General features: G+C 43.0%; 1 protein-coding gene and 1 long non-coding RNA gene across 11 annotated transcripts in view; both read left to right on the top strand.

Annotated features, from left to right (window-relative positions):
* Positions 1-22,205, top strand: part of LOC120384314 (c-Maf inducing protein) — a 173,975-nt gene that overhangs the window by 11,705 nt on the left and 140,065 nt on the right. For 5 of the 10 annotated variants that reach the window (XM_039502813.1, XM_039502814.1, XM_039502815.1 and 2 more), the window contains exon 2: positions 17,740-17,817. The exons of the other annotated variants lie outside the window; for them this stretch is intronic. In XM_039502813.1, the coding sequence (XP_039358747.1) occupies positions 17,740-17,817 (78 nt within the window). The remainder of the gene's footprint in view (positions 1-17,739; positions 17,818-22,205) is intronic. 10 annotated transcript variants of the gene reach the window in all.
* LOC120384316 lies at positions 10-14,065 on the top strand. Its single transcript, XR_005588751.1, has 3 exons — positions 10-174; positions 7,336-7,419; positions 14,031-14,065. It is a non-coding gene; the product is annotated as an uncharacterized LOC120384316 (long non-coding RNA).

Here is a 22,205-nt window from a genome sequence, read left to right on the forward strand (position 1 = left end):
TATGACATCAATTGTGTTTGTAGTTTATCATAAACGTTCTGATATTTGGGGGGAGCTAGATGACTCAGGGGATTAGGAATGGGACTTGGAGGCTTCCAACTTGTAATTGAGACCAACCCAAGTTCATGGGGATCAGAAATGGTTACCAGGTGCAGACTGTTCAGTGGCCTTTAAGTGAGTTTAGTGGCTTTTGTTGACCACTCATCAGTGAAATGTTCAGATTGACCAGGCACTACAAAGTGACTCCTTCAAATAGGTAGCAAGGCTTCACAGAGAGTAATACCTCAACTCAGACTAATGCAGAAGAGAGGAGGTTTTGTGGGCCTGACAGAACGAAAAGGGAGGAATTTGGCATATTTCTCTTTGTTCCCATTCACCATAGTAGGAACCTACAGAAACACTTAATCAGCTGCTAGCTCAGGCAGAGGGGTCAGTAATATGGTAACCTGCTTACTTAGGGGAAGGTTAGAGGTGCTTCTATCCCATTCTTTCACAGCTCCTATACTCAGAGAAGCAGACTTCAGTTGCATGGTAACAAATTTACTCCTGGGGGAATTCTGCAACACTGTGCAAGTGCAGAATTAATGTCCCCCACAGATTTTATTCTTTGCCTAAAGAAAAATTGATTCATGCGCCCCTCCTGGGTAACGGTCGAGGTTGTGGGGCATCTGGTTTGGGTTTTGAGAGCAGCCGGGGGTGATGTAAATCACTGTCTCGGGGTGGGGTGGGGCCTGGGCTCTCTCCGTCCCTCTTGCACATTGCTGAGGAGGGGCTGGGTTGAGAACATGCCGGACAGTGGCTCTTACCATGTGCCGAGCTCCAGCTGCTAGTCCAGGCTGGGCTGTGGGTGGAGGAATGGGACTGCCTTTTCCGCTGAACGGGCTGCTTTTGGGGCTGGGGTTGGGTCAGACCCACCTCCAGGAACCTATCCCGGCTGCAGGAAGCTCTGTACCCGTCCACCCCACTTCCTGCCTCCATTGTTTTCCAGCTGTGGGCGAGGGGTTGCTGCATAGGGAGGTGTCTCCCGATCTGCACAGCCCCCATGCATCACCTATCCCAGCACCAGGACCCCTGCTTGGCTGAGTCCCAACCACCTGCACCCAGACCCCCATCCCATCGAGCCCCACTCTCCCAGCACCCAGACCCCCCGTTGAGATCCCTGCCGAGCCCCAGCCACCTTCTTCCTCCTTCCCCAGCCGCTTCCCAAAGTCCCCTTGCACTTGGAACTCCCCAACGGAGCCACCCAAACCCAAATTTCCCCACACGCAACCCTCTCACCCCACACCTGAAGCCCCATCACACTTGAATCCTGTTGGGCTTAGCCTGCTTTGCCTCCCGTCTGGATCAGGAGGGAGGGAGGACTGGGCGTGCGTGCGAACCTCTGTCCTTCTCGTTTGCTGTGGAGCCATATAGTTGTGTTCATATGCTTAATAAGGAATCTATTTGACAAAAAACATTTCCTCAATCTTTTTCGTTGTCTGTATTGTTACAGACATACTTGCTGATACGTATAAATTACCAAAATAATTGAAAATGGTGTGATTATATTGTGGTGTTTTGATAAAATATGCAGAATTTGTCATTTTATGGTGCAGAATTCTTAATTTTTTGGCTCTGAATTCTCTCAGGAGTAAACAAAGGATGACTAATGAACTGCTCTGGGATAATATTGCTTTGAGCTGTATTATGACATACATCAGCAAATTTCCTCTCCCAGTGTGTGGAAATGAGGTGTTTTGATGAAAGGTGCTCTGTAGTTGCAAAGTATTAATCTTTCTATTGTTGGTTTGTTCCCTCTTTCCTTCTCCTCCTCATCCCCCGGTCCCACTCTTTGGGGTTCTCTCACTCTCAAGTTCTCTAATTTATCTTTCACTATGATTTGGGAGGGGAGGTTATGATTGAAATAGAGAGTAACATGGTTTCCAGAAATACAATGCAGACTTTTCCTCCTCTCCCAGAGGAGCAAATGGTTTGTGCAGAGTCCTGGCACCAAAGAACATGTCTGGTTTCCAACCAAATAATGTGACCATTGAGAAAAATTTAAAACATCCGCTGGAAGAGAACTCTTCTGCTGAAGACGAAAATGCAGATGCAGCCAAAGAGTCTCTATTTTGATGGGAAACACATTTGCTAGAGTTACAGAATGCATTTTGGGTGATTTGTTTCATGCTTCAGCAACTGCAGAAAAGTAACAAGTTGAAATTCAAATGTCTTTGCTGTATGTACAGTTTTGTACTAAATGTTGAAGGTAAGAGGAGTGATAATACTTATGGTCTCAGAGCGCAGGGTTTGTCTGCAAACCCTAATGGTGAGACTGCCTCCTTATTCTCGCCTTTATCTACTGGCATGTTGTTAGGCACCTGATTAATAATTGCTTTCTCTGGATGCCTTTTATCTCTGGCCTTGCTCAAAGTGGTTTTGTCTAATCTACGGCAAGCCATTCCTCATGTTCCCATCGGAGCAGTTTCTAGGCTTGAACTCTTTCAGGCTAACACATTTTTATATATGGTGAAGCCAACCAACATGGGTGGGGTTTGACCGTGTATAAACTGGTCTCTACTGGAGACAGAAGGCCTGAGGAGAAACACTGAGCTCCTAGCTGGTGCCCATCTGGCTAAATGAAGATTATAGGACAGATTCTCAGTTGATGTAAACTGATATTGTTCCAGTGAGCGGTTATGCGCTAGCTGAGGATCCGGACTACGTTTGCATTCATTCCTAACAGGTCCTGCCTCATCTGTGCCCCACAAGGACAGCCCACTCTGCCATGCAGTTTTCTGGTGCTATATGGATTTTTTTTTTTTAATAATCATACAGCATGAAGCAAATTAAACAAAATGGCTGGCAGTTAGAAATCAGGTCAGCACCCTCTTTATATGAAAATAGAGGTTTTTGAGTTGATGGTCGAAGTGTTCTTGTGATTCAAGAACCTTCGACTGATCTGTGTAAAAAGATTTGTAGGGGCCTAAATACAGCATAAGTTCTTACCATGGTGTAAATATGGCCTTCTGGTGTGAGTGTGATGGGGCCTGTATCTCTGTGTGTGTTCCATTGTTAATGAACTTTTGGCCTCGATTTTTAATTCTTTTTGTATTTAAATTGCCGGGTTGCCCATATTTTCTTATGCTTTCTGATTTATCATACCCATTTTTTCTCCAGCATTTGAAAGCTGGGAGAGGGGGAGGAATAGCTCAGTGGTTTGAGCATTGCTCTGCTAAACCCAGGGTTGTGAGTTCAATCCTTGAGGGGGCCACTTAGGGATCTGGGGCAAAAATCTGTTTGGGGATTGGTCCTGCTTTGAGCAGTGGGTTGGACTACATGACCTCCTGAGGTCCCTTCCAACCTGATATTCTATGATTCTGTAAAGATGCAGTGTTTTATTGCATTGTCTAGATTTAATAATGGAATTTGTAAAGGCTGTTTTTTTCTTTGCCTGTCAAATTATCTCTGCAGAGGTGAGGGAAATAAACTTGTCTGTGCGTTTTTCTGACTGTACAATCTGTACCTGAGGCCTTGTAAGTTGGTGTCGTGACTCTTGTTACTGATCTGAGACTCTTGCTGTGCTCAGCTTTCAGATTGCCAGACTGTTCTTGCCTTTGTAAGAAAAAACTGCGCAAACACTGTGCTGTTTCCAAACACTGAAGTTTTCCCATTCACTTCCTGTTTTTGCCGCACTTGTTTGTGAAAAGTTCTTGCCATGTTTGCATTGCAGTTAGCACTAACGTAAATGCATTCAACATTAGCTACTGTATGTTCCTCGGCCCAGTGACCTGAGTTTCTCTTCAAGGTGTGTGATTAGTCTTTGTTTATGGTAAGACTGACTCTTTTTTTTTTTAAAGATGTGCATGTATAAGTGAAAGTGCACAAAACTTTAACTGTGCAGTCAGGAGTTTGTGCATTTCATCCCCAATAGCCACACCAGTCAATAACCTAGTGATCTATACATGGGGCATTAGCTGGATGTATGCTTAGTGTGCAGATTAACATGGAATAGCTATAAAGACCCAGGTCACAACCTTTATTTGACCACTTGAGGACTGCCTGCATGATCCCATGTGGTGTGTGTGTGTGGGGGGAGGGGGGATTCTCAAAACAAAGAACCACCTTCATACAGTTGGACAGCACTGCATGTGAACTGCAGTAGACAGGGACGATGTCTCTGTACTGATGTGAATAGACTGTTGATTAGGTAGTACTTAATCAGCATAATAGTTCACATCACATTGCTCCCTAGAATGACACACATGGGGCCTAGATGGTTCTGTGGCTTTGCTCTGTTGGATGGTTTTGTTTTGAAAATTGTTCATGTTGTCCTTTGGACTTTGCTTCTTTTCATGGGATCTTGGTAGAAAGGGAGGTTGGGTTGTGGGGTGACTTCTAAGGCAGTCGGGTGCTTCCCCATAGGATAGGTCTCACTTTGAGAGCAACATGAGACTTTTCACTGCTCAGGCTCCTAAGGTGGCAAAGGGAAGTAAAGGTGATGCTTTTGGTGTCCTGAAGAAAGCGCTCTTTTTCCAAGCTTAGTGTCAGTTATGTGGCTACTCTGCTATCCCAGCAATCTACTGTAAAAGGAGCAGGCCTCTCACAGGCTGAAGGAAATTTACTCAGTCTCCCACGTGGCACTGCAATTTCTGGGTAATTTTGTTGATTCTCCGGTCTTAAGATGTGTGTGTCTAGTCCATGAGATATGGACAGGCAGAACAGAAGAACTGATTGGGGGGAAATGCTATGATTTCCTCTCACCTTCCACTTGGACTGCCTCAGATTCTTTAAAAAGAACAGGAGCACTTGTGGCACCTTGGAGACAAATAAATTTATTTGAGCATAAGCTTTCATGGACTACAGCCCGTTTCATTGGATGCATGCAGTGGAAAATACAGTAGGAAGATGTATATACACACAGAGAACATGAAACAATGGGTGTTACCATACACACTCTAATGAGAGTGATCAGTTAAGGTGAGCTATTAGCAGAAGGAGAGAAAAAAAACTCTGTAGTGGTAATCAAAATGGTCCATTTGCAGCAGTTGACAAGAAGTTGTGAGGAACAGTGGGGAGTGGGGGAATAAACATGGGGAAATAGTTTTACTTTGGGCTTGGCTACACTTACAAATTTGCAGCGCTGCAGCAGGGTGTGAAAACACACCCTCTCCAGCGCTGCAAATTGCGGCGCTGCAAAGCGCCAGTGTGGTCAAAGCCCCAGCACTGGGAGCGCGGCTCCCAGCGCTGTCCGTTATTCCCCACAGGGAGGTGGAGTACGGACAGTGCTGGGAGAGCTCTCTCCCAGTGCTGGCGCTTTGACTACACTTAGCGCTTCAAAGCGCTACCGCGGCAGCGCTTTGAAGTGCTAAGTGTAGCCACAGCCTTTGTGTAATGATCCATCCACTCCCAGTCTTTATTCAAGCCTGATTTAATGGTGTCCATTTTGCAAATTAATTCCAATTCAGCAGTCTCTCATTGGAGTCTGGTTTTGAAGTTTTTTTTGTTGTAATATTGCGACACTTAGGTCTGTAATTGAGTGACCAGGGAGATTGAAGTGTTCTCCGACCAGTTTTTGAATGTTATAATTCTTGACGTCTGATTTGTGTCCATTTATTCTTTTACGCAGAGACTGTCTGGTTTGGCCAATGTACATGGCAGAGGGATATTGCTGGCACATGATGGCATATATCACATTGGTAGATGTGCAGATGAATGAGCCTATGATAGTGTGGCTGATGTGATTAGGTCCTATGATGGTGTCCCCTGAATAGATATGTGGACAGAGTTGGCAACGGGCTTTGTTGCAAGGATAGGTTCCTGGGTTTGTGTTTTTGTTGTGTGTTCTGTGATTGCTGGTGAGTATTTGCTTCAGGTTGGGGGGCTGTCTGTAAGCAAGGACTGGCCTGTGTCCCCAGATTTGTGAGAGTGATGGATTGTCCTTCAGGATAGGTTGTAGATCCTTGATGATGCGCTGGAGAGGTTTTAGTTGGGGGCTGAAGGTGACGGCTAGTGGCGTTCTGTTCTTTCTTTGTTGGGTCTGTCCTGTAGTAGGTGACTTCTGGGTACCCTTCTGGCTCTGTCAATCTGTTTCTTCACTTCAGCAGGTGGGTATTGTAGTTCTAAGAATGCTTGATAAAGATCTTGTAGGTGTTTGTCTCTGTCTGAGGGGTTGGAGCAAATGCAATTGTATCGTAGAGCTTTGTTGTAGACAATGGATCTTGTGATGTGGTCTGGATGAAAGCTGGAGGCATGTAGGTAAGTATAGCGGTCAGTTGGTTTCCGGTATAGGGTGGTGGTTATGTGACCATCGCTTATTAGCACTGTAGTGTCCAGGAAGTGGATCTCTTGTGTGGACTGGTCCAGACGGAGGTTGATGGTGGGGTGGAAATTGTTGAAATCATGGTGGAATTCCTCAAGGGCTTCTTTTCCATGGGTCCAGATGATGATGTCATCAATGTAGCGCAAGTAGAGCAGGGGCGTTTAGGGGACGAGAGCAGAGGAAGTGTTCTAAGTCAGCCATAAAAATGTTGGTATACTGTGAGGCCATGCGGGTACCCATAGCAGTGCCGCTGATTTGAAGGTATACGTTGTCCCCAAATATGAAATAGTTATGGGTGAGGACAAAGTTTGTGATCCAGTCAGAGAACACTTCAATCTCCCTGGTCACTCGATTACAGACCTAAAAGTCGCAATATTACAACAAAAAAACTTCAAAAACAGACTCCAGTGAGAGACTGCTGAATTGGAATTAATTTGCAAAATGGACACCATTAAATTAGGCTTGAATAAAGACTGGGAGTGGATGGGTCATTACACAAAGTAAAACTATTTCCCCATGTTTATTCCCCCCCCCCAGCTGTTCCTCACATCTTCTTGTCAACTGCTGCAAATGGACCATTTTGATTACCACTACAAAAAGGTTTTTTTCTCTCTTGCTGGTAATAGCTCACCTTAATGATCACTCTCGTTAGTGTGTGTATGGTAACATCCATTGTTTCATGTTGTGTGTGTGTCTTCCTACTGTATTTTCCACTGCATGCATCTGATGAAGTGGGCTGTAACCCATGAAAGCTTATGCTCAAATAAATTCGTTAGTCTCTAAGGTGCCACAAGTACTCCTGTTCTTTTTGCGGATACAGACTAACAGGGCTGCTACTCTGAAACCTGTCAAATTCTTCAGTTGTTCTCTGTGTGGGGGAGGGGCATCATCTCCTTTAGCATATGGCTAGTTAGTGCAAAGTATGGGGAGGTGAAAGAAAATAGTTTTTCTAAAGCCTGAGGCTGGTCTTGTGCAGAAAATAAGATAACCCTAAGATAATCATGGCAATCGTTTCAAATTTGTTTCCAATCTAGTCTAACTAACCGGTTCCAAGGGAGAGAAATCCATTTAGAACAGTCCTTAACTATCTGCCTGCAAGCTAAAATGCGGTGTGAGAGGTGAGTCATTCTTAGGGATCTGCAATGGGAAGAGGGACTCTTGTAGCTGCAGATAATTTCCTGGAAGTCTCTTCCATATATAATGCAATAATTTAAGGGATGCACTAACTACTTAATGTCATGTCACATGTCGTCTTCATCAGTACATTGGAAGCTTTATTTCCTTTTATAGAGATCAGAGGCACTTTTCATAAAGATAAGATGAAATTTACGAATATATACAGGGGCTAGGTTACCTAGTTTCTCTGTTCTCTATGAACCTGTCACCATATGTCAGCTGTTATTTATAGAAGCAGCTGCATAAAGAAATATATTTTGGAGGGTACAGATGTGAGCTCTTTGCACTTCACTGCAGAAGGAGGCAGCAGCAGGAGGAGGGATGCTTCCTGTTGATAGCTGATTGCTGTCTGTCTGGATTACATCGCTCTCAGATGAAGTGGCATATCTTTACATCGGTGAGGCAAGGCCAGGTATAGGGAACCCTGCCCAGAGCTGTAAATGTAATGTAGTGCTCCTTGGTCTGTGTGAGGTGAAGTGTGTTTCTACCAGGCGCAAATCTGCAGAATGTGGTATATCCTGAATATGTAAGTGGATAGTTTCAGTGTGTCCTGCACAGAACAAACACAGCAGCCCCACCACGCCTGGACGGCAGCTGGAGGTGAGGGTGCCTGGTGCTTCTGGAAATCATGCCCAAGGTGTCTCAAGTTGGACACCCACAGGCAGTCGCTGCTTTTTGAAAATGTTTTTCTAAGTGTCTGCATCTCCGACTGCCTCACCCTTTGCAGACCCAGATGAAAACCACGGCATAATGAGTCCCTTGGCATTTGCCATAATTTATAACATAACCTTTTAGGAAAGCGATTCCAACCTGAGGTTCACAACTGGAACTTTTTATCCTTGTGGCAGTTTTATTACATTAGAAACATTGCACAGGGAAGTGGTTACTCTGTAATAGCTACTTGTTTAAAAAGGTGTCATTGTGTTACTGTGAATTTCATTGTTTAGCTAGAAAAGGATTTCCTACATCTTGGGTAAGCGTCAGGGTATAAATCTGTGCAAAAGCTGACTGTCCTATATAGCCTGTGGTCCATTCTGTGACCACTTTGACCTGATCAGAATAAAGGAGTCTGTCTCCCCCTGCCGCTATGACTTTATCTACCATTTGGAGCTTATTGGGAGGATCACTGAAATCTTAGGGCCAGATTCTGATATCTCTTTCTATCTTGAGCAGCTGACTCCATGAGTGGTCCTATTGGTTTCAATAGCACAACTGTTAGAGTAAGTTGTTGTTCACCATCAGCCTGTATCAGCCTATCGTAGTCTGTGGCAAGATGGCTAATTCTTTTTTCCTTTTAAGGTACCTTTTAGATCCACTTATAACTGAGTTTTCCTTCATCTATGCCTTTGGGAATATCTCACTCAGCTTGGCAGCGTCCCAGTCCTCTGAATCCTGTGTGTGTGTGGGGGGGAAGGCATGAAGCAAATTAACTAAAATGACTTGGAAGTGAAAGATCAAGTCAAAGCACTGTCAAGATGAAAATCTTTGAGTTGATGGGTGCAGTACACATGTGATTGGAGAGTCTTTAAATGATCTGGGTAGAAAAAACTGACCATGACAGAAAATGTGGCACTGAAGACTTCTAGGATTTAAACAAAAAATCTTGTCTCTGTCCAAGTGTCTCATTATTACTGTGATCTTGTGGTCCCAGCTACTGTGACCACAGAGAGCATTAGAGGAAGATCCAAGCAGTGTCTCCAAGTCTAAAAATGGGTGGAGGAATTGAGTGGGGAGAGAATGGGAGTAAACAACTAAAATTATTCTTCTGACATCTTTCATAGCTTTGCCCATGTGGCTGCTGGTGCACCCATTCCATTGCTTTTATTCATAGCATGTTTTCCTTTTGCTGGGAATGTGTTCTGCAACATCAGTGAGTTGGTGTCTGTACCCCTAGTACTAACAATCCTAACTACTTATAATTAGTGAATTTGGTGACTGGCAGTCATTGACCTGAGAAGATGTAATAACAAACATAAGCACAATGTAGATTTTGCATTTGTTTACGGCGAATGTCAGAAATCTAACTTTTATTTTTCGAGCGCTGAACCGCCTTAGTGTGTGTATTTTTTTTTAACAGATGTATTTTAATTAAAAGAAATACTGGTTGAATGTATGGAGGCTGTGTCTTCAGTGCAAAAAATAGGGGTGTGTTTTTTTGCTCAAGATAGCTATCTAGGGGAGATAAGGCATGGTTAGTTTTTACCTCCATGACACTAGTAAAGTAGCCTCAGTGGGAGGTAGAAGGTTGACTTTGACTAGATCTGGTAATTTCACTAGAGGTAAACTCTGCTTATGTCTTGTTTCCACTAGGATTTTATATTTAGTTAGCTATACGGGTGTAAACACACACTTTTAATTTTTATTTTTGCAGTGAAGACAGCCAGAGAATCTCAAGGCCTAGAGGGTCAGAATCTTATCCCAGTTCTACCGTGCTAATAATGATCCTAGTTCCAGCAGTGCTCATCACTACTATTATTAGTGTAATGCCAAGGAAAGCATGATCAGATTTGGGTCTGGGGAGCGGAAGAATTTTTCAGGGAAATGGCTGGATTTTTAAAAAGGGGACTTTTTGAAAGGGCAGAAATCAGTACATTTTGCCTTTAATGCACAGATTCTCTCCTCTCCTCCACACCCCCCCCCCACTTGCCCACAAGATCAACCATTTGGATTCCTTTTGGAAAAAGGGGCTTTTTGGAATCCTTCCTAGCAGAGATCCTGCTTTAGAGAAATAATACTTTCCGAGCTTTTGTGGTTGTCTGACCTTGTCTTTGTTTGGATTGTTCCTTCTTCAGCTGTGTGTGTGTGTGTGTGTGTGTGTGTGTGAGAGAGATATTCAGGCTCAGATTAGATAGGAGCTGCTACTGTAAGTAGGTATTTTTTCCCCCCCCATCTGAAAGCATCTCTCCCCACATTAGAACCTTACATAAATATCTTATTTTTAATCCTGAAAGAAATGGGTCCATTTCATGAAGGCATTATGTTTTTGGCGATACATTCGAGATAGCTGTAGGTACAAGAGGAAGTGAAAGCAGCCTCGGGAACAATGGGAAGGCTCTAAAAAGCTGCTTAGCTTGTGCCAAGTTTTTTTTTTTTGGTTGTCATAGAAATGTGCCAGTCTGTGTCTCTCGCAGATGAGCTCACTAAATGAATGGTTGTGCAGGATGAGTCTGGTTTCAATGAAGATGTTTATACTTGAAAAGTGCAGATGGGCTCAAACCACAACTGAGAGTCCAAACGTCCTTGCCCTCCCCCTGAAGTTCAGTGGCAGGAAGTGAAATCTAGATTTTTTGCAGTTTGGCCTCCGTTATGGGGGCAGGGGATGGGGAGGGCATACAGTTTTGTATGGGGCCTAACTGTTGCAAGGTGAGGTGGATGGAATGGATTCTTCTGCAGGACTGGGGTCTGCAAAACTTCGTTTTCCTAGTTGAAGACGGTTGATATTGGATGTGGTGGTGTTGCTTTAATGGTTTTGTGCAGCCTTTAACACAAGAGATCATTTATTGATATCAGGTTTTTTTAAGATGAGCTAGATTAAGACTAGTTGAAGTCTGACTCCACCAAAGTAGGTGTAAAATGCTACTGTGCTGGTTTGATGCCATATTACATCCACTTTGCCTGAGGTAAATTACTGCTCAGGGTGCAGGACAGAGGAGATTCAGGCCCATGGAGTATTGGCGAATTCAAATACTACATGGCTTACTTACATCTGCATTAAGATGTGTTACCAAACACTGCTTATCTACTAACCTAAGGCATTTCTAATGAGCTCAGCACAGCTTTCGTAGGGCCTGTGAGTTCATGGGGCTGGATCCTTGTTTGCACTAAGGCCACTTTACATTGCCAAAGTGGTGTCAGGAGGTTTAAGTGTAAAGTGTAAACCTGTGAACAGGTGGATTCCCACTGGCCTAGAGAGTTTGGCAGATTTGCAAGAAAGGTGACTTGGCTCTCTGTCAAAGCCCCAAAACCCTTCGCTTCCAGAGTATCAAAGACCATTATATCTTCAGCCCTGCTCCTGGACTCCCCTATAGCCCTCTCGGGCTTTTCTTTCCATGCTTGCAGCAACCAGTTCACACTCAGAGGGAAACACTCTTCCACTGCCAGGACTTCTCTTTTTATCCCCCTTGTCAGGTGATTCTACTCATTGCCCTCACTTGGGGAGGCAGCTGTCTGCAGTGCAAAAAAACACCCATGGCAGCGAGTCTGAGGCCAGGTCTACAGACTCAGACTTGCACTAAAAAAATAGCAGTGTAGACCAGGGATAGGCAACCTATGGCACGTGTGCCGAAGGCGGCACTTGAGCTGATATTCAGTGGCACTCACACTGTCCGGGTCCTGGCCACTGGTCCGGGGGGCTCTGCATTTTAATTTAATTTTTAAATGAAGCTTCTTAAACATTTAAAAAACCTTATTTCTTTACATACAACAATAGTTTAGTTATATATTATAGATTTATAGAAAGAGGCCTTCTAAAAACATTAAAATGTATTACTGGCATGCGAAACCTTAAATTAGAGTGAATAAATGAAGGCTCGGCACACCACTTCTGAAAGGTTGCCGACCCCTGCTGTAGACATTCCTGCTTGGGCTCTGAATCCTGGAGCGGGGCGTGGGTCTCAGAGCCTGGCTCCAGCCTGAATGGGAATGTCTATACTACCATTTTTCATGCCATAGCGTGAGTCCCATGAACCTGAGTCGGTAGACTTGGGCTCTGTGACTTGCTGCTGCAAGGGTTTTTGTTTGTTTGTTTAAAGTGTGGATGTATTCTTTAATGGCCAGCTCACCTTGTGACAGGTCCCGTGGTGTCTCCAGAATTCCCACGTGTGTAGCCAAGCATAATCCAGGCTAATCTACTGTCTGGCCTTCCTGCCCACTTCAGTTTGCTATCTGACCGTCAAGCCTAGTTGCTTGGAAATGGAGTGTGGCTGAACGCAGAGGTGGTGCCAGGTCAGTCTCGGGGTGTGCTTAGTAGAAGGATGGGATGCTGTGTCTCAGCGAGCAGGCTGAAATAACCATACCTGCAGAGAACATAGAAAACTGCTTACAAATTAAACGTTCCCTGCCATTGGAAAATAATGCTTTTCAAAGTGAAACCCCACTCAAAAGACATTGATATTGATGAAAAATACTTTAAAGACTTCCACACAAGTCTGTTTTGAATATAGCTAAGCCTCAACATGAGCTACAGCATTAAACGCAACTGTGCAGGGCTGTTCTCTTGATACCCATTTTTACCTGTTGTTCTCTCAAGTGTGCTGCTTGAATGTTTACTGGAAGTTGAGCTTTGGGTGGAAGCTCTGCACTGTTCAGCGGCAAATATATTTTTAAGCTAAGATCAGTTTTATTTTTCACACATGCAAAGAGCTTTGGGAAGCACAGTGTCATGTAGATAAGAGCCTCTTCTCTTCATAACTTGACTCTTGCTCAATGATTTTAAAGGGTTAGACTCCTTTGTTAAGAACCTCATGATTGATTGTGGGAATACAGACACCACAGTTGTAATTTGGGATTGAACCTGGGACCTTCAGCACCATATCCCAGGGCTCTGCCGCTTGATTTAAAGGAGAACTCCCGTAGCTGTACGTAGGCTGTTCTAGTCACTGGGGGCTATTCACTGCAGTAGAGGGAGCCATGATCACATGTGCTAAGAAAGCACATTACAAATTTATCCTTTCACTAAAGGATCTTAATGTGCTTCACCAATATTAAGTCTCATAACATCCTTGTGAGTTAGGAATTTACTGGGGGGGGGAATGATTCATAGAAAGAGAATAAATGATTAGTGAAAGGTGAATAGAACTTGGGAGTCCTGTTTTCCATTTCCCAGATCTAAGGGCATGTCTACACTGCAAAAAAAACCAACCCTCCAAATCAACAAAACATGTCAGCACATCTCAGAGCCCAGGCCAATTTCCTTGGGCTTGCAGGTCTTGTACTATGGAGCTACAATAGCAATGTAGGTGTTCCTTCTTGAGCTGGAGCCCAGGCTCTGAGACCTATTTCCCCTCGCCAGACTTCAGACTCAGAGCCCAAGCTCCAGCTTGAGCGGGAACATCTGCACTGCTATTTTTAGCCCCATAGTGTGAGCCTGAGTCAGTTGACCCATGCTCTTGGGACTCATTTCTGCGGGTTGGTTGGTTTGTTTATTTACTTGTTTGCAGTTCAGATGCACCCTAAGAAACCAGTGTACTGAACACAGGATTAGGAGCCAGGAACTCCTGACGTCTACTCCCAGCTGCACCACTGACTCCCTGTGTGGGTCTGCTTGGTGACTCTGGGTGATTTCCCATGGGAAAGAAGGTGTTAATATACTTACCTACTTCATATAGGTGTTTTAATGGTTAATCATTAGTAAAGAGACTGTCAACTTTAAAATTAGTCAACTGAAAAAAATTAAACAATTAAAAACCCTCACAGTTTCTAATGGAGCACCCTGTAAATCGTGTCCCTTGATTTTTTGTTTAAATAGTTCTTGAAGACATTAGAAATGTGTAAGTGTTTTTGGTCTCTTTTCCACCTCCTTTCCCCTTGTTAATGTTCATAAGTATCTTTTCAGAAGAGGAGAAGCAGAAACAGTGGAGCTGATTATACACCTAGTACTTGCAAATGCACAAAGTTAAACAAACTGAAAAAATAAAGACAGATACTATTTTTCATTAATGTGTTTCAGTTATAGCTCTTAGGTGTTACTTGTAACTACCCTGAGTGTAACCCTTTAGACAGAAGTGTGATTTTTTTTTTCAAGCTGTCTTCTTAAAAAAAAAAAGTGTACAGTGCCTTGAGAAGACAAAGCACTAGATAAGTGTTAATCATTGCACCACACTGCCTCAAATCTGTGGGCCTAATCCAAAATTCATTGAGTTTGTCTGGAGCTGGTGAAGAACAGTAAATGAGCTGAGATGCCAGGTTTGAAGCAGTCCTTGTCTTAAACCATTTTCACTCTAGTAGATCTTACACTGAAAATGCTCATTTTCAATAAGATCATCCACTTTCCAACATAGTGCCGTTTCACTAGAATGCTCTTGGTTTTCTAATTTGCAGTCTGCTTAGGTTGACCTTACGGGTGTGTGTGCTTTAACTTTTAATATGAAATGCAGCTTGAACATTCAAACACTTTGAAACAAAAACAAGAGAAGTCACAACATGATGAGAGAATATTTTTAAAGGACTTTATGGCTCTACGTTTCTAACACAGTCCAGATGTCTCCTATCTCTGCTCTTTCTGCAGTGTTTTCTGGCGACAGCGTATTTTGATTTTGAACTTGGTCCAAGCTGTGTGCCAAGTCCTGAAATAAAGTAAATCAACGAGTTGTTCTTGGACATTTCTCCCTAATCCAAACCAATCCAAATCAAACTTTAGCTTTGACCTCAGGACTGCACATTCAAATATTTTCCCTTGCCTCCTCAATTTCAAAGTAGCAAAAGCAGGAGATTACCACTTTGCAATGTTTAAACAGACGGCTTGTGCGACATCCATGCAGCTGAAGCAACTTTGTTCCTTGGGACCCAGTGCCTGTTAAAACACAAGGGACAGCTGCCAGTTTCCTGTGATTCTTTGTCCCAACTCCCATGGTGTTAGTTGGGGTGCACATTGAAACATCACCAAAAAGAGGTGTACTGGAAGAGATGCATGGTATTGGCAGTTAGGCTACTCTGTGGTGTCTGTTAAGCATTCATTGGAGAGAAATATTTTTTTAATCCTCTCATACAAAGAGTTAATTTCTGAGACATCTAGCCATTGCTACCAGGGAAAATAAACAAACAAACCACCACCAGAATTCAGTCCTGGGGTAAGCAGGCTATCTCCAATCTGTGTTAGGTTTTTTATACAAGCACTTATCTCCCCTGTATCTAAGTCTTCCACACTATTTGAACTCAGTGTTGAATGTGGCCTACAGTGTGCCAATGATAGTTTATGCTTTCGTGAACCACCTCCTCTACCATTACATAACTTCCTGTGGTAGCAATGGCAGTTGCTAATGTGGCACAGTAACATTAGGAAAGTATTTTAATTTATTTTTAGCTATCTTTTTAATGCAGTTTAGCAGCTGCAAGTGAGGAAGGAGCTACCACCATGTTACACATCAGCTCTCTGCCAACCACCAGGAGTCCCCCAGCCACCTGGGTTGGGAACTTCTGGGTTGATTCTTTAGCTTTTACTTTCTGGGAAACCAAATTCAATTAGGCTACCTCACATCTAGCCGCTCGTTAGGGCCTGATACAAAAGTCATTTTAGGACTCTTTCCATTGACTTCAGTGGGCTTTAGACCAGGCCTGCAGTGAATACGTGTACATGTTCAATACAAAACACCACACCTTTTGGTGCAACTAATCGTGTTTGTTCAGGAGGGGTCACGGACAGATGGAATGCAAGAGTCTCTGGAGCCAGTTAGGGCATGTTTGCATTAGTCATGGTGAAGAGTTTTGCCTTGGCTTACCTCTGCTCCTAGTGAAGTTTTCAGGGACAGCCAAGTTAGATTGGTGCTGAATGCTTTTGAAATTCTCACCCTTATTGACTGGCCAGCATTTCCCAGAAGTAAAGGATGACAAAGACAAAGGTGTTAAAGGATCCAATGGTTAAAAGTTGAAGCTAGACAAATTCAAACTGAAAATAAGGTGTATGTTTTTAACAGTGAGGGTAAATAACCATTGGAACACTCTCCAAAGGTTGTAGTGGATTATTCATCATTGGTAATTTTAAAAATCAAGAAATTTTTTTTTTAAGCTATGCTCTAGTTGTGTGGCCTGTGTTATACAGGAGGTCAGACTAGATGATTAAGGTTTTTTTTTTTTTTTTTCCCCTTCTGTGAACCCTGTGTAAAAACCCTATGGTTATTTTTATATTGCAATAGTGCTTATGTGCCTCAAGGCGCTCAGGGCCCCGTAGTGATGGGAGCAGTACAAATATATAATAAATGACAGTTTCTGCTCCACGGTGATTCCCATTAGCATTAGATTTACTCTCCCAAAGCAGCCATGAGTATAGAATTATCATATTTTTCATGTAGTACCATAGTCTAAATTGGGTAAAATGTTCCTAGGCATTCTTGCTTGCTATGTTATAGCAGTTGGATGTACAATGTTGGAATTATTATGCAACCGAATACCAGGGACAGTAGTAAATGAGATAATGTACAGGGAAATGCCATAAAAATGCTGTAGAAAGGATGATCTTTGCCCCAATAGGCTTTTTTAATTCATTCATCACTTAACGGAGGCTTTTGTACACATGGTTTATGTTACCCATTATTTTTTTGAAATAATTGTGATCATGCTAGACTAGGGATTGACAACCTTTGGCATGCGGCCCGTCAAGGTAAGCAAACCGTGGCCAGTGGGAACTGCGATCGGCCGAACCTGTGGTGCGTCAGGTAAACAAACCGGCCCGGCCCCCATGGCGGGCCGCATGCTAAAGGTTACGGATCTCTGTGCTAGACCTACCCTCCTTTAGCTAGTCCTAGCAACTCTCTCAGGAATGAGTAATGTGGAAATGCCTCATAGTGGGAGGATTGGCTGAGCAGGGTTCCTGACATGGGGTCACAAGGCATTTGCTTTAAGGAAAGATCCCATCTTTCAGGGCTGGAAATCCATTGCAACACCTTGTCACAAAGTCATCCAACTAGCCTGAGTAATAATCTCTGCGTAACAAATTGGGCAATGTCTGTTAATAGCAAACTCCCGTCTTCAGCAGACCTCAACACATCTAAGTCAGCCACTGGACCTCAGGAAAGCATACAGACTGGCCTTATGCCATGGCCTTGAAGGGTGGTGAACGAGTTCTGTCAGCATGACAGGAAGTGAAATCAAGAGTTGAGTCTTCCAGCAAAAGTGCCTGTCTTTAATCCCGTGATGTTCCTATTTAGGAGCTGTGTCAGCAGAAGCCAGTGTAGTAGAGTCCAGCAGTCGACTTAGTTCATAAAGAGAAATGTGCCAGGACCCAGACCATAGAGGGCTTTATAGAACAGAGACCACACTGTTGTACCTGTGTTCTGTGAAGAACCGGTGGGCATATGCTCCTTAGGGCTCAAGCTGCCAAATGAGTGGGAAGCCCATGTTCTGCACCAGCTGTAACTTCAGGCTAGCCTTTAGGGGTAGACCCTCATGGAGCATGTTCTGGCAGCCCGACTCAGTTGTTACCGTGCGCAACGTATCGAACTGCACATTATTGTTAGTTGTGGTGGTATCCATGGTAATGCTTTATGGTGCTTCCCATAGACCCTGGTTCATATATATATTTTTACTTTTGTTTTTGTTTTGTTTGGCAGGCTTGGGGGGCTTGTGTGCCGCAATCATTGACTCTCCTGGCTGGGAGCACTGCTGGGACTGTGTGTATATCTTCTAAGGTGAGGAGAGCGCTGCCAGTGCTTTATATTACACCAACAGTGACCTTCTCGTATCAGAAAAAGGGGAGTTCTCTCAACTTCTGTCTCCCCAAATGGTAGAGTCAGCTTCCATAGAGAGTGCTAGGCTGCATAGCAGCAGAGGTGCCGGGAAAGGAGCTGTAATTTTTGAATGTGTGTTTGCAAATAGAGAGAATCACTAGCTGTCTTAAGGGCTTAAAAACAGGGATGGACAGACATGGACTCTACTCCGTAAAAGAATGATGATAAAGAAACTGAGGCTGAAAATAAAAAAAAGTGCTGGTGGTGGTGATAATAGGAAGACACATTTTGATTTCAGCTAGCGCCCTGTACGGATCAGCAGCATAACTGTTGTGTTTAGGGTTTGCTTAATTTTCTCTCTCCCATCTCTGAGGCTGTAGGAAGCAGTTTTCATGCTTCTCTGGCAGCAGGATTTTTGAATGTGGGAAATGTGATAGTGTATCTGCTTCATGCCAGACGTTGGACTAGTGCCCCTTCAGGTTTCCTTAAGGAATAGTGAAGTGATGGGAAGAATGCATTTCTTACACATGTAGTCATCACAGTGATAGTAAATGTAACACTGATACCCTGCTTAGCCTCCGTCAGCACACGCAGCCGCTGCAGCATGTGTTCGGGGACAGCGGCAGGAGAATGAGAAGCGATCTCTGTAGGGCTTGCAAGGAGGTTTCCGAGTTAAGAGGAACTACAAGGGTAGTGTCGCTTTATCCAGTCTGGGAAGATGTTTGTCCTTGCCTCTAGGCATCAGTGCATATTAATCTAGTCTATACCGTCACAGTCTGGTTAATATTTTGCTTGTCTGTACCTCTTTGTTAGTATGTTGCACTAGGCAAACTCCTGTTCATTAGGAAGATGACACACAGGCAAAGTAAAGCTAGGCTATTGTTCCCACCTCTTTTATCTGCAAGCAGCAATTTCCACAAGTGAACCCAATTTAGTTGCATTCACTATATCCAGTTCAATTGTAGGATTGAAGTATAGAGAGAATGCACGTGCCTGTTTTAAAAAGCTGTGTTAAAATCATGTAAACAGTCTGGTTTATCTTGACAATATCCAGGAAATTTGGAGGCTTCCCCTTGCAATTTTACCCTTGTAAAGTTGTTTTAATATGGCTTTGTATGAAGTTTGTATGAAGGTCAAATAAAATAAAAATAATTTAAATATAAATAATAACCAGTGGAAAGCCCCAGTTTGCGTTATTGGCTAATAACTTTCCAAATTGAATTTAGGAAGCCTGCTAAACAAAAGCAAAATGATTTGAATTATAGAAAAATAGATTGAAACTAAGGAAGGCCCTTTGGATATTTTGAGAAAATGTTTTTGTTTGTATTCAAATTTAAACAGACATATTTTATTGGTGTGTGTGTAAAAGTGGCTTGCTATGGGTGCATGCTAATTTCAGACAGACTGCTGGCAAGCAGACAGTGGAAATGTAACTGCTGGTGTCGACCACCTTAACAGTGAAGTTAAGATCCTGAAAAATCCTCAACCAGCTCATGTGGAGCCTGATCCTGCAAAGTACTGACTGTTCTGAAATCTTATTGACTTCATGGGGAGTGTAGGGTGCCTAGGAACTGGCACTGTTGAGGCTAAGAAGACCTCAATCTGTGCATTCACCCATCAGGAATGGGCCTTGCAAACAAGTGTTTGATGTCATTGGGGCCCTTCTTGTTAGCAGATGCTCACTGCACCCTCATGCTCTTGATATTGCAAACCCATAAGAGACGAGCTTTATGCTAGTGAGTAATCCCTCAGCTCAGTTTTCTAAGTATTTGCAGGATTGGGGCGTTATGATCTGATCCAAAGTCTACTGAAGACTCCCATTGACATTGCATTGATTCCAGTGGGCTTTGGATCAGGTTCTTAGACTTTATGGGTGTGTCAACACTGCAGTAAAACACCCCTGGCTGGCCCGCATCAGCTGACTCAGGCTGGGGCTGTGGGACTGCGAAGTTGCAATGTAGATGTCCAGGCTTGTGCTGGAGCCCAGGCTGTGGGACCCTGTGAAGGGGGAGGGTATCCAAGCCCGAATGTCTGTACTACAATTTTATAACCCTGCTGCCCAGCCGGGTGTTTTTTATTGCAGTATAGATATACTGTAAATCACTCTGAAGAAAACATGTTTATTTACTGTGTAAATAATCTATGCACTAAAGAGAGAACTCTTGAAATGTTGTCCTATAATGGCATGCATTTCATTATCCTTCCCTTGTAAAAGTTTAGCACAAGCAGAAACCTTTCTAAAATGAGTGTTTTGTACAATATGTAGCCAATACAAAATGTGTGATGGTGGGTGTGGTACATAGACATCTGTTGCCACTCATTTGGGCTGACCTGCATGGCTCCCCAAGGGTTTGCCACTTGTAAGGTAGCCATCGTAAACTCATCTCTATAAATCCTTTAGACCACACCACATTAGTCGGTCTAATTAGCTGTATAGCTCCAGTCACCACAGTGTCTTAGTGCCTCAGAAACATGAATCAGTTTATCTTCACCACACTCCTTTGGGATTAGGAGGTGGTATTATCTCCATATTACAGATGGGAAATTTAGGTACAGAGATTAAGTGACATGCTCAATGTCGTGTAGGAAGTCTGTGGCAGACCCCGAAATTGGACTTGGATCTCCTGAACCCCAGTCAGGTACATTAGCCATAGGACCATCCATCCTCAACAAAATTCCTTAATCCTTTTTTGTGTTATAGGACAGTGGAAAAAGAAATACTTTGAAGAACAGAGCAGATGTTTTTTGTTTTACATAGGGTGTCATCTACTTTAACCTAGTTATTCACACCCAACCTTCCCCCCCCCCCCCCCCCCCCGAGTAGAAAGGATAGCTGTGTGTGTATATAGACATGTTTCAGAGCCCATGGAAGTCAATGTAAGTCTGTCTATTGATTTCAGTGCACTTTGTGTCAGGCCCATAATATATCATTTCAAAACTGAATTTTACTAAATACATCTACTCCAGTTATCCTTATTGAGGACTGAGTCTCTGTGGCAAGCCATAAGGTTTTTAATTCAAGCTCTCTTTGAATTATAAAAAGCAAAAACATCTGAACCCTTGAAAGAATTATCTTTTCCCTGGGCTTACAGCTTAAAGAGGGCTCAAGGGATCTTGCTGAAACTTTCCAAACAAAAAAAATAAGTCCAAAAGGATTTTTTGTGTGAAAAATAATAATTCTTAGCACTCACTGACTGACTGATGTATTCAAAGCCCTGTACAAACAAGGAAGTGGAAAATAAAGGTCAGCATTTAACTATAGTGTCGCACAGTCCTTTTCTGGTTTTTCTATGTTTCATTGATCAAAAGAAAAAAAAAATCTAATCAACAAATGTGTCATGGTTGTGGGTGATTTACCAGAAGTAATTTGGTACTGTTGGCAGTTCAGCTGCCTGAACCAGTCAAGGTTATTTGGTACTTCTGTCATTTATACCATTCATGAGATAGCACAGGTTTTTTTGAAGCTGTTTCCTCAGCCACATGTATTAATGTATAATAGAGGCTGTAGAAAAATGGGTCCGTATCAGTTAGGACCTCTATCTCTAGTGCTGAAGGCTAATGTAGTGCCTAGTTTCACTAGATACCCTCCCTAAAATATATTGCTTCCTTGCTTGCTGTTTGTATTCTGTCTCGTTGTGTATGGAGATTATGGATGGATTTTAGGAAGTGGCTTTTCACTTTGCCTGATGGTATTTTATTATTGATTCGCATATGCTGCCACACTAAACCTTTCTTACATTTTATTAGCATTGATGTTGACCACTTCCTAAATCGCTCTGCTGATAACTCTGGGTGTCTGTTTCCCAGTGAATAATTTGAAAATCATTATCGAAGCTAACAGGAAATTAAAAGTAGTAATAACAAAGCAATCTGATGTTAAAGGAACAGCAACAATTTAAAAGTCACATTTGTCCGAAATTGCTTTATCTACTGTAGTTGCAAGTTAAAATTACATAATGTGATTAGAGCAATTATTTTTCCAGTTTATTTACTTTGACTGTATAAAGAGTGATTTTAATTTAAAATCTTACTGCTTTCCTCATGAAGTGAGTCAGTTTCCTCTTCTGTGTGTGGGGGTCTTTCATACAGCAGTAGGGGAATGACAAACATTAAAAAGAAAAGGGGAAAAAAAAAAAAGCGCGGGGAGGGAGAAGAACAGAAAAGAGGAAATGTGATTGTAAAAGCACAAAAATTGCCAGTGGGACTCAGAGACAGGTGTAGTGCCTGGAACTCTCTTAAAATTAAGCCATTTTCCTCAAAGGAAGAAATTACTACCAGTGGGAAGCTTGCTGTAACCAGAATTGCAGCCTGCACACGGCAGTGTATTATTTAAAGAGTTCAGGGCATTC

Source organism: Mauremys reevesii, linkage group 16 (genome assembly GCF_016161935.1).
Source record: "Mauremys reevesii isolate NIE-2019 linkage group 16, ASM1616193v1, whole genome shotgun sequence".
NCBI classification, from domain to species: Eukaryota; Metazoa; Chordata; order Testudines; family Geoemydidae; genus Mauremys; species Mauremys reevesii.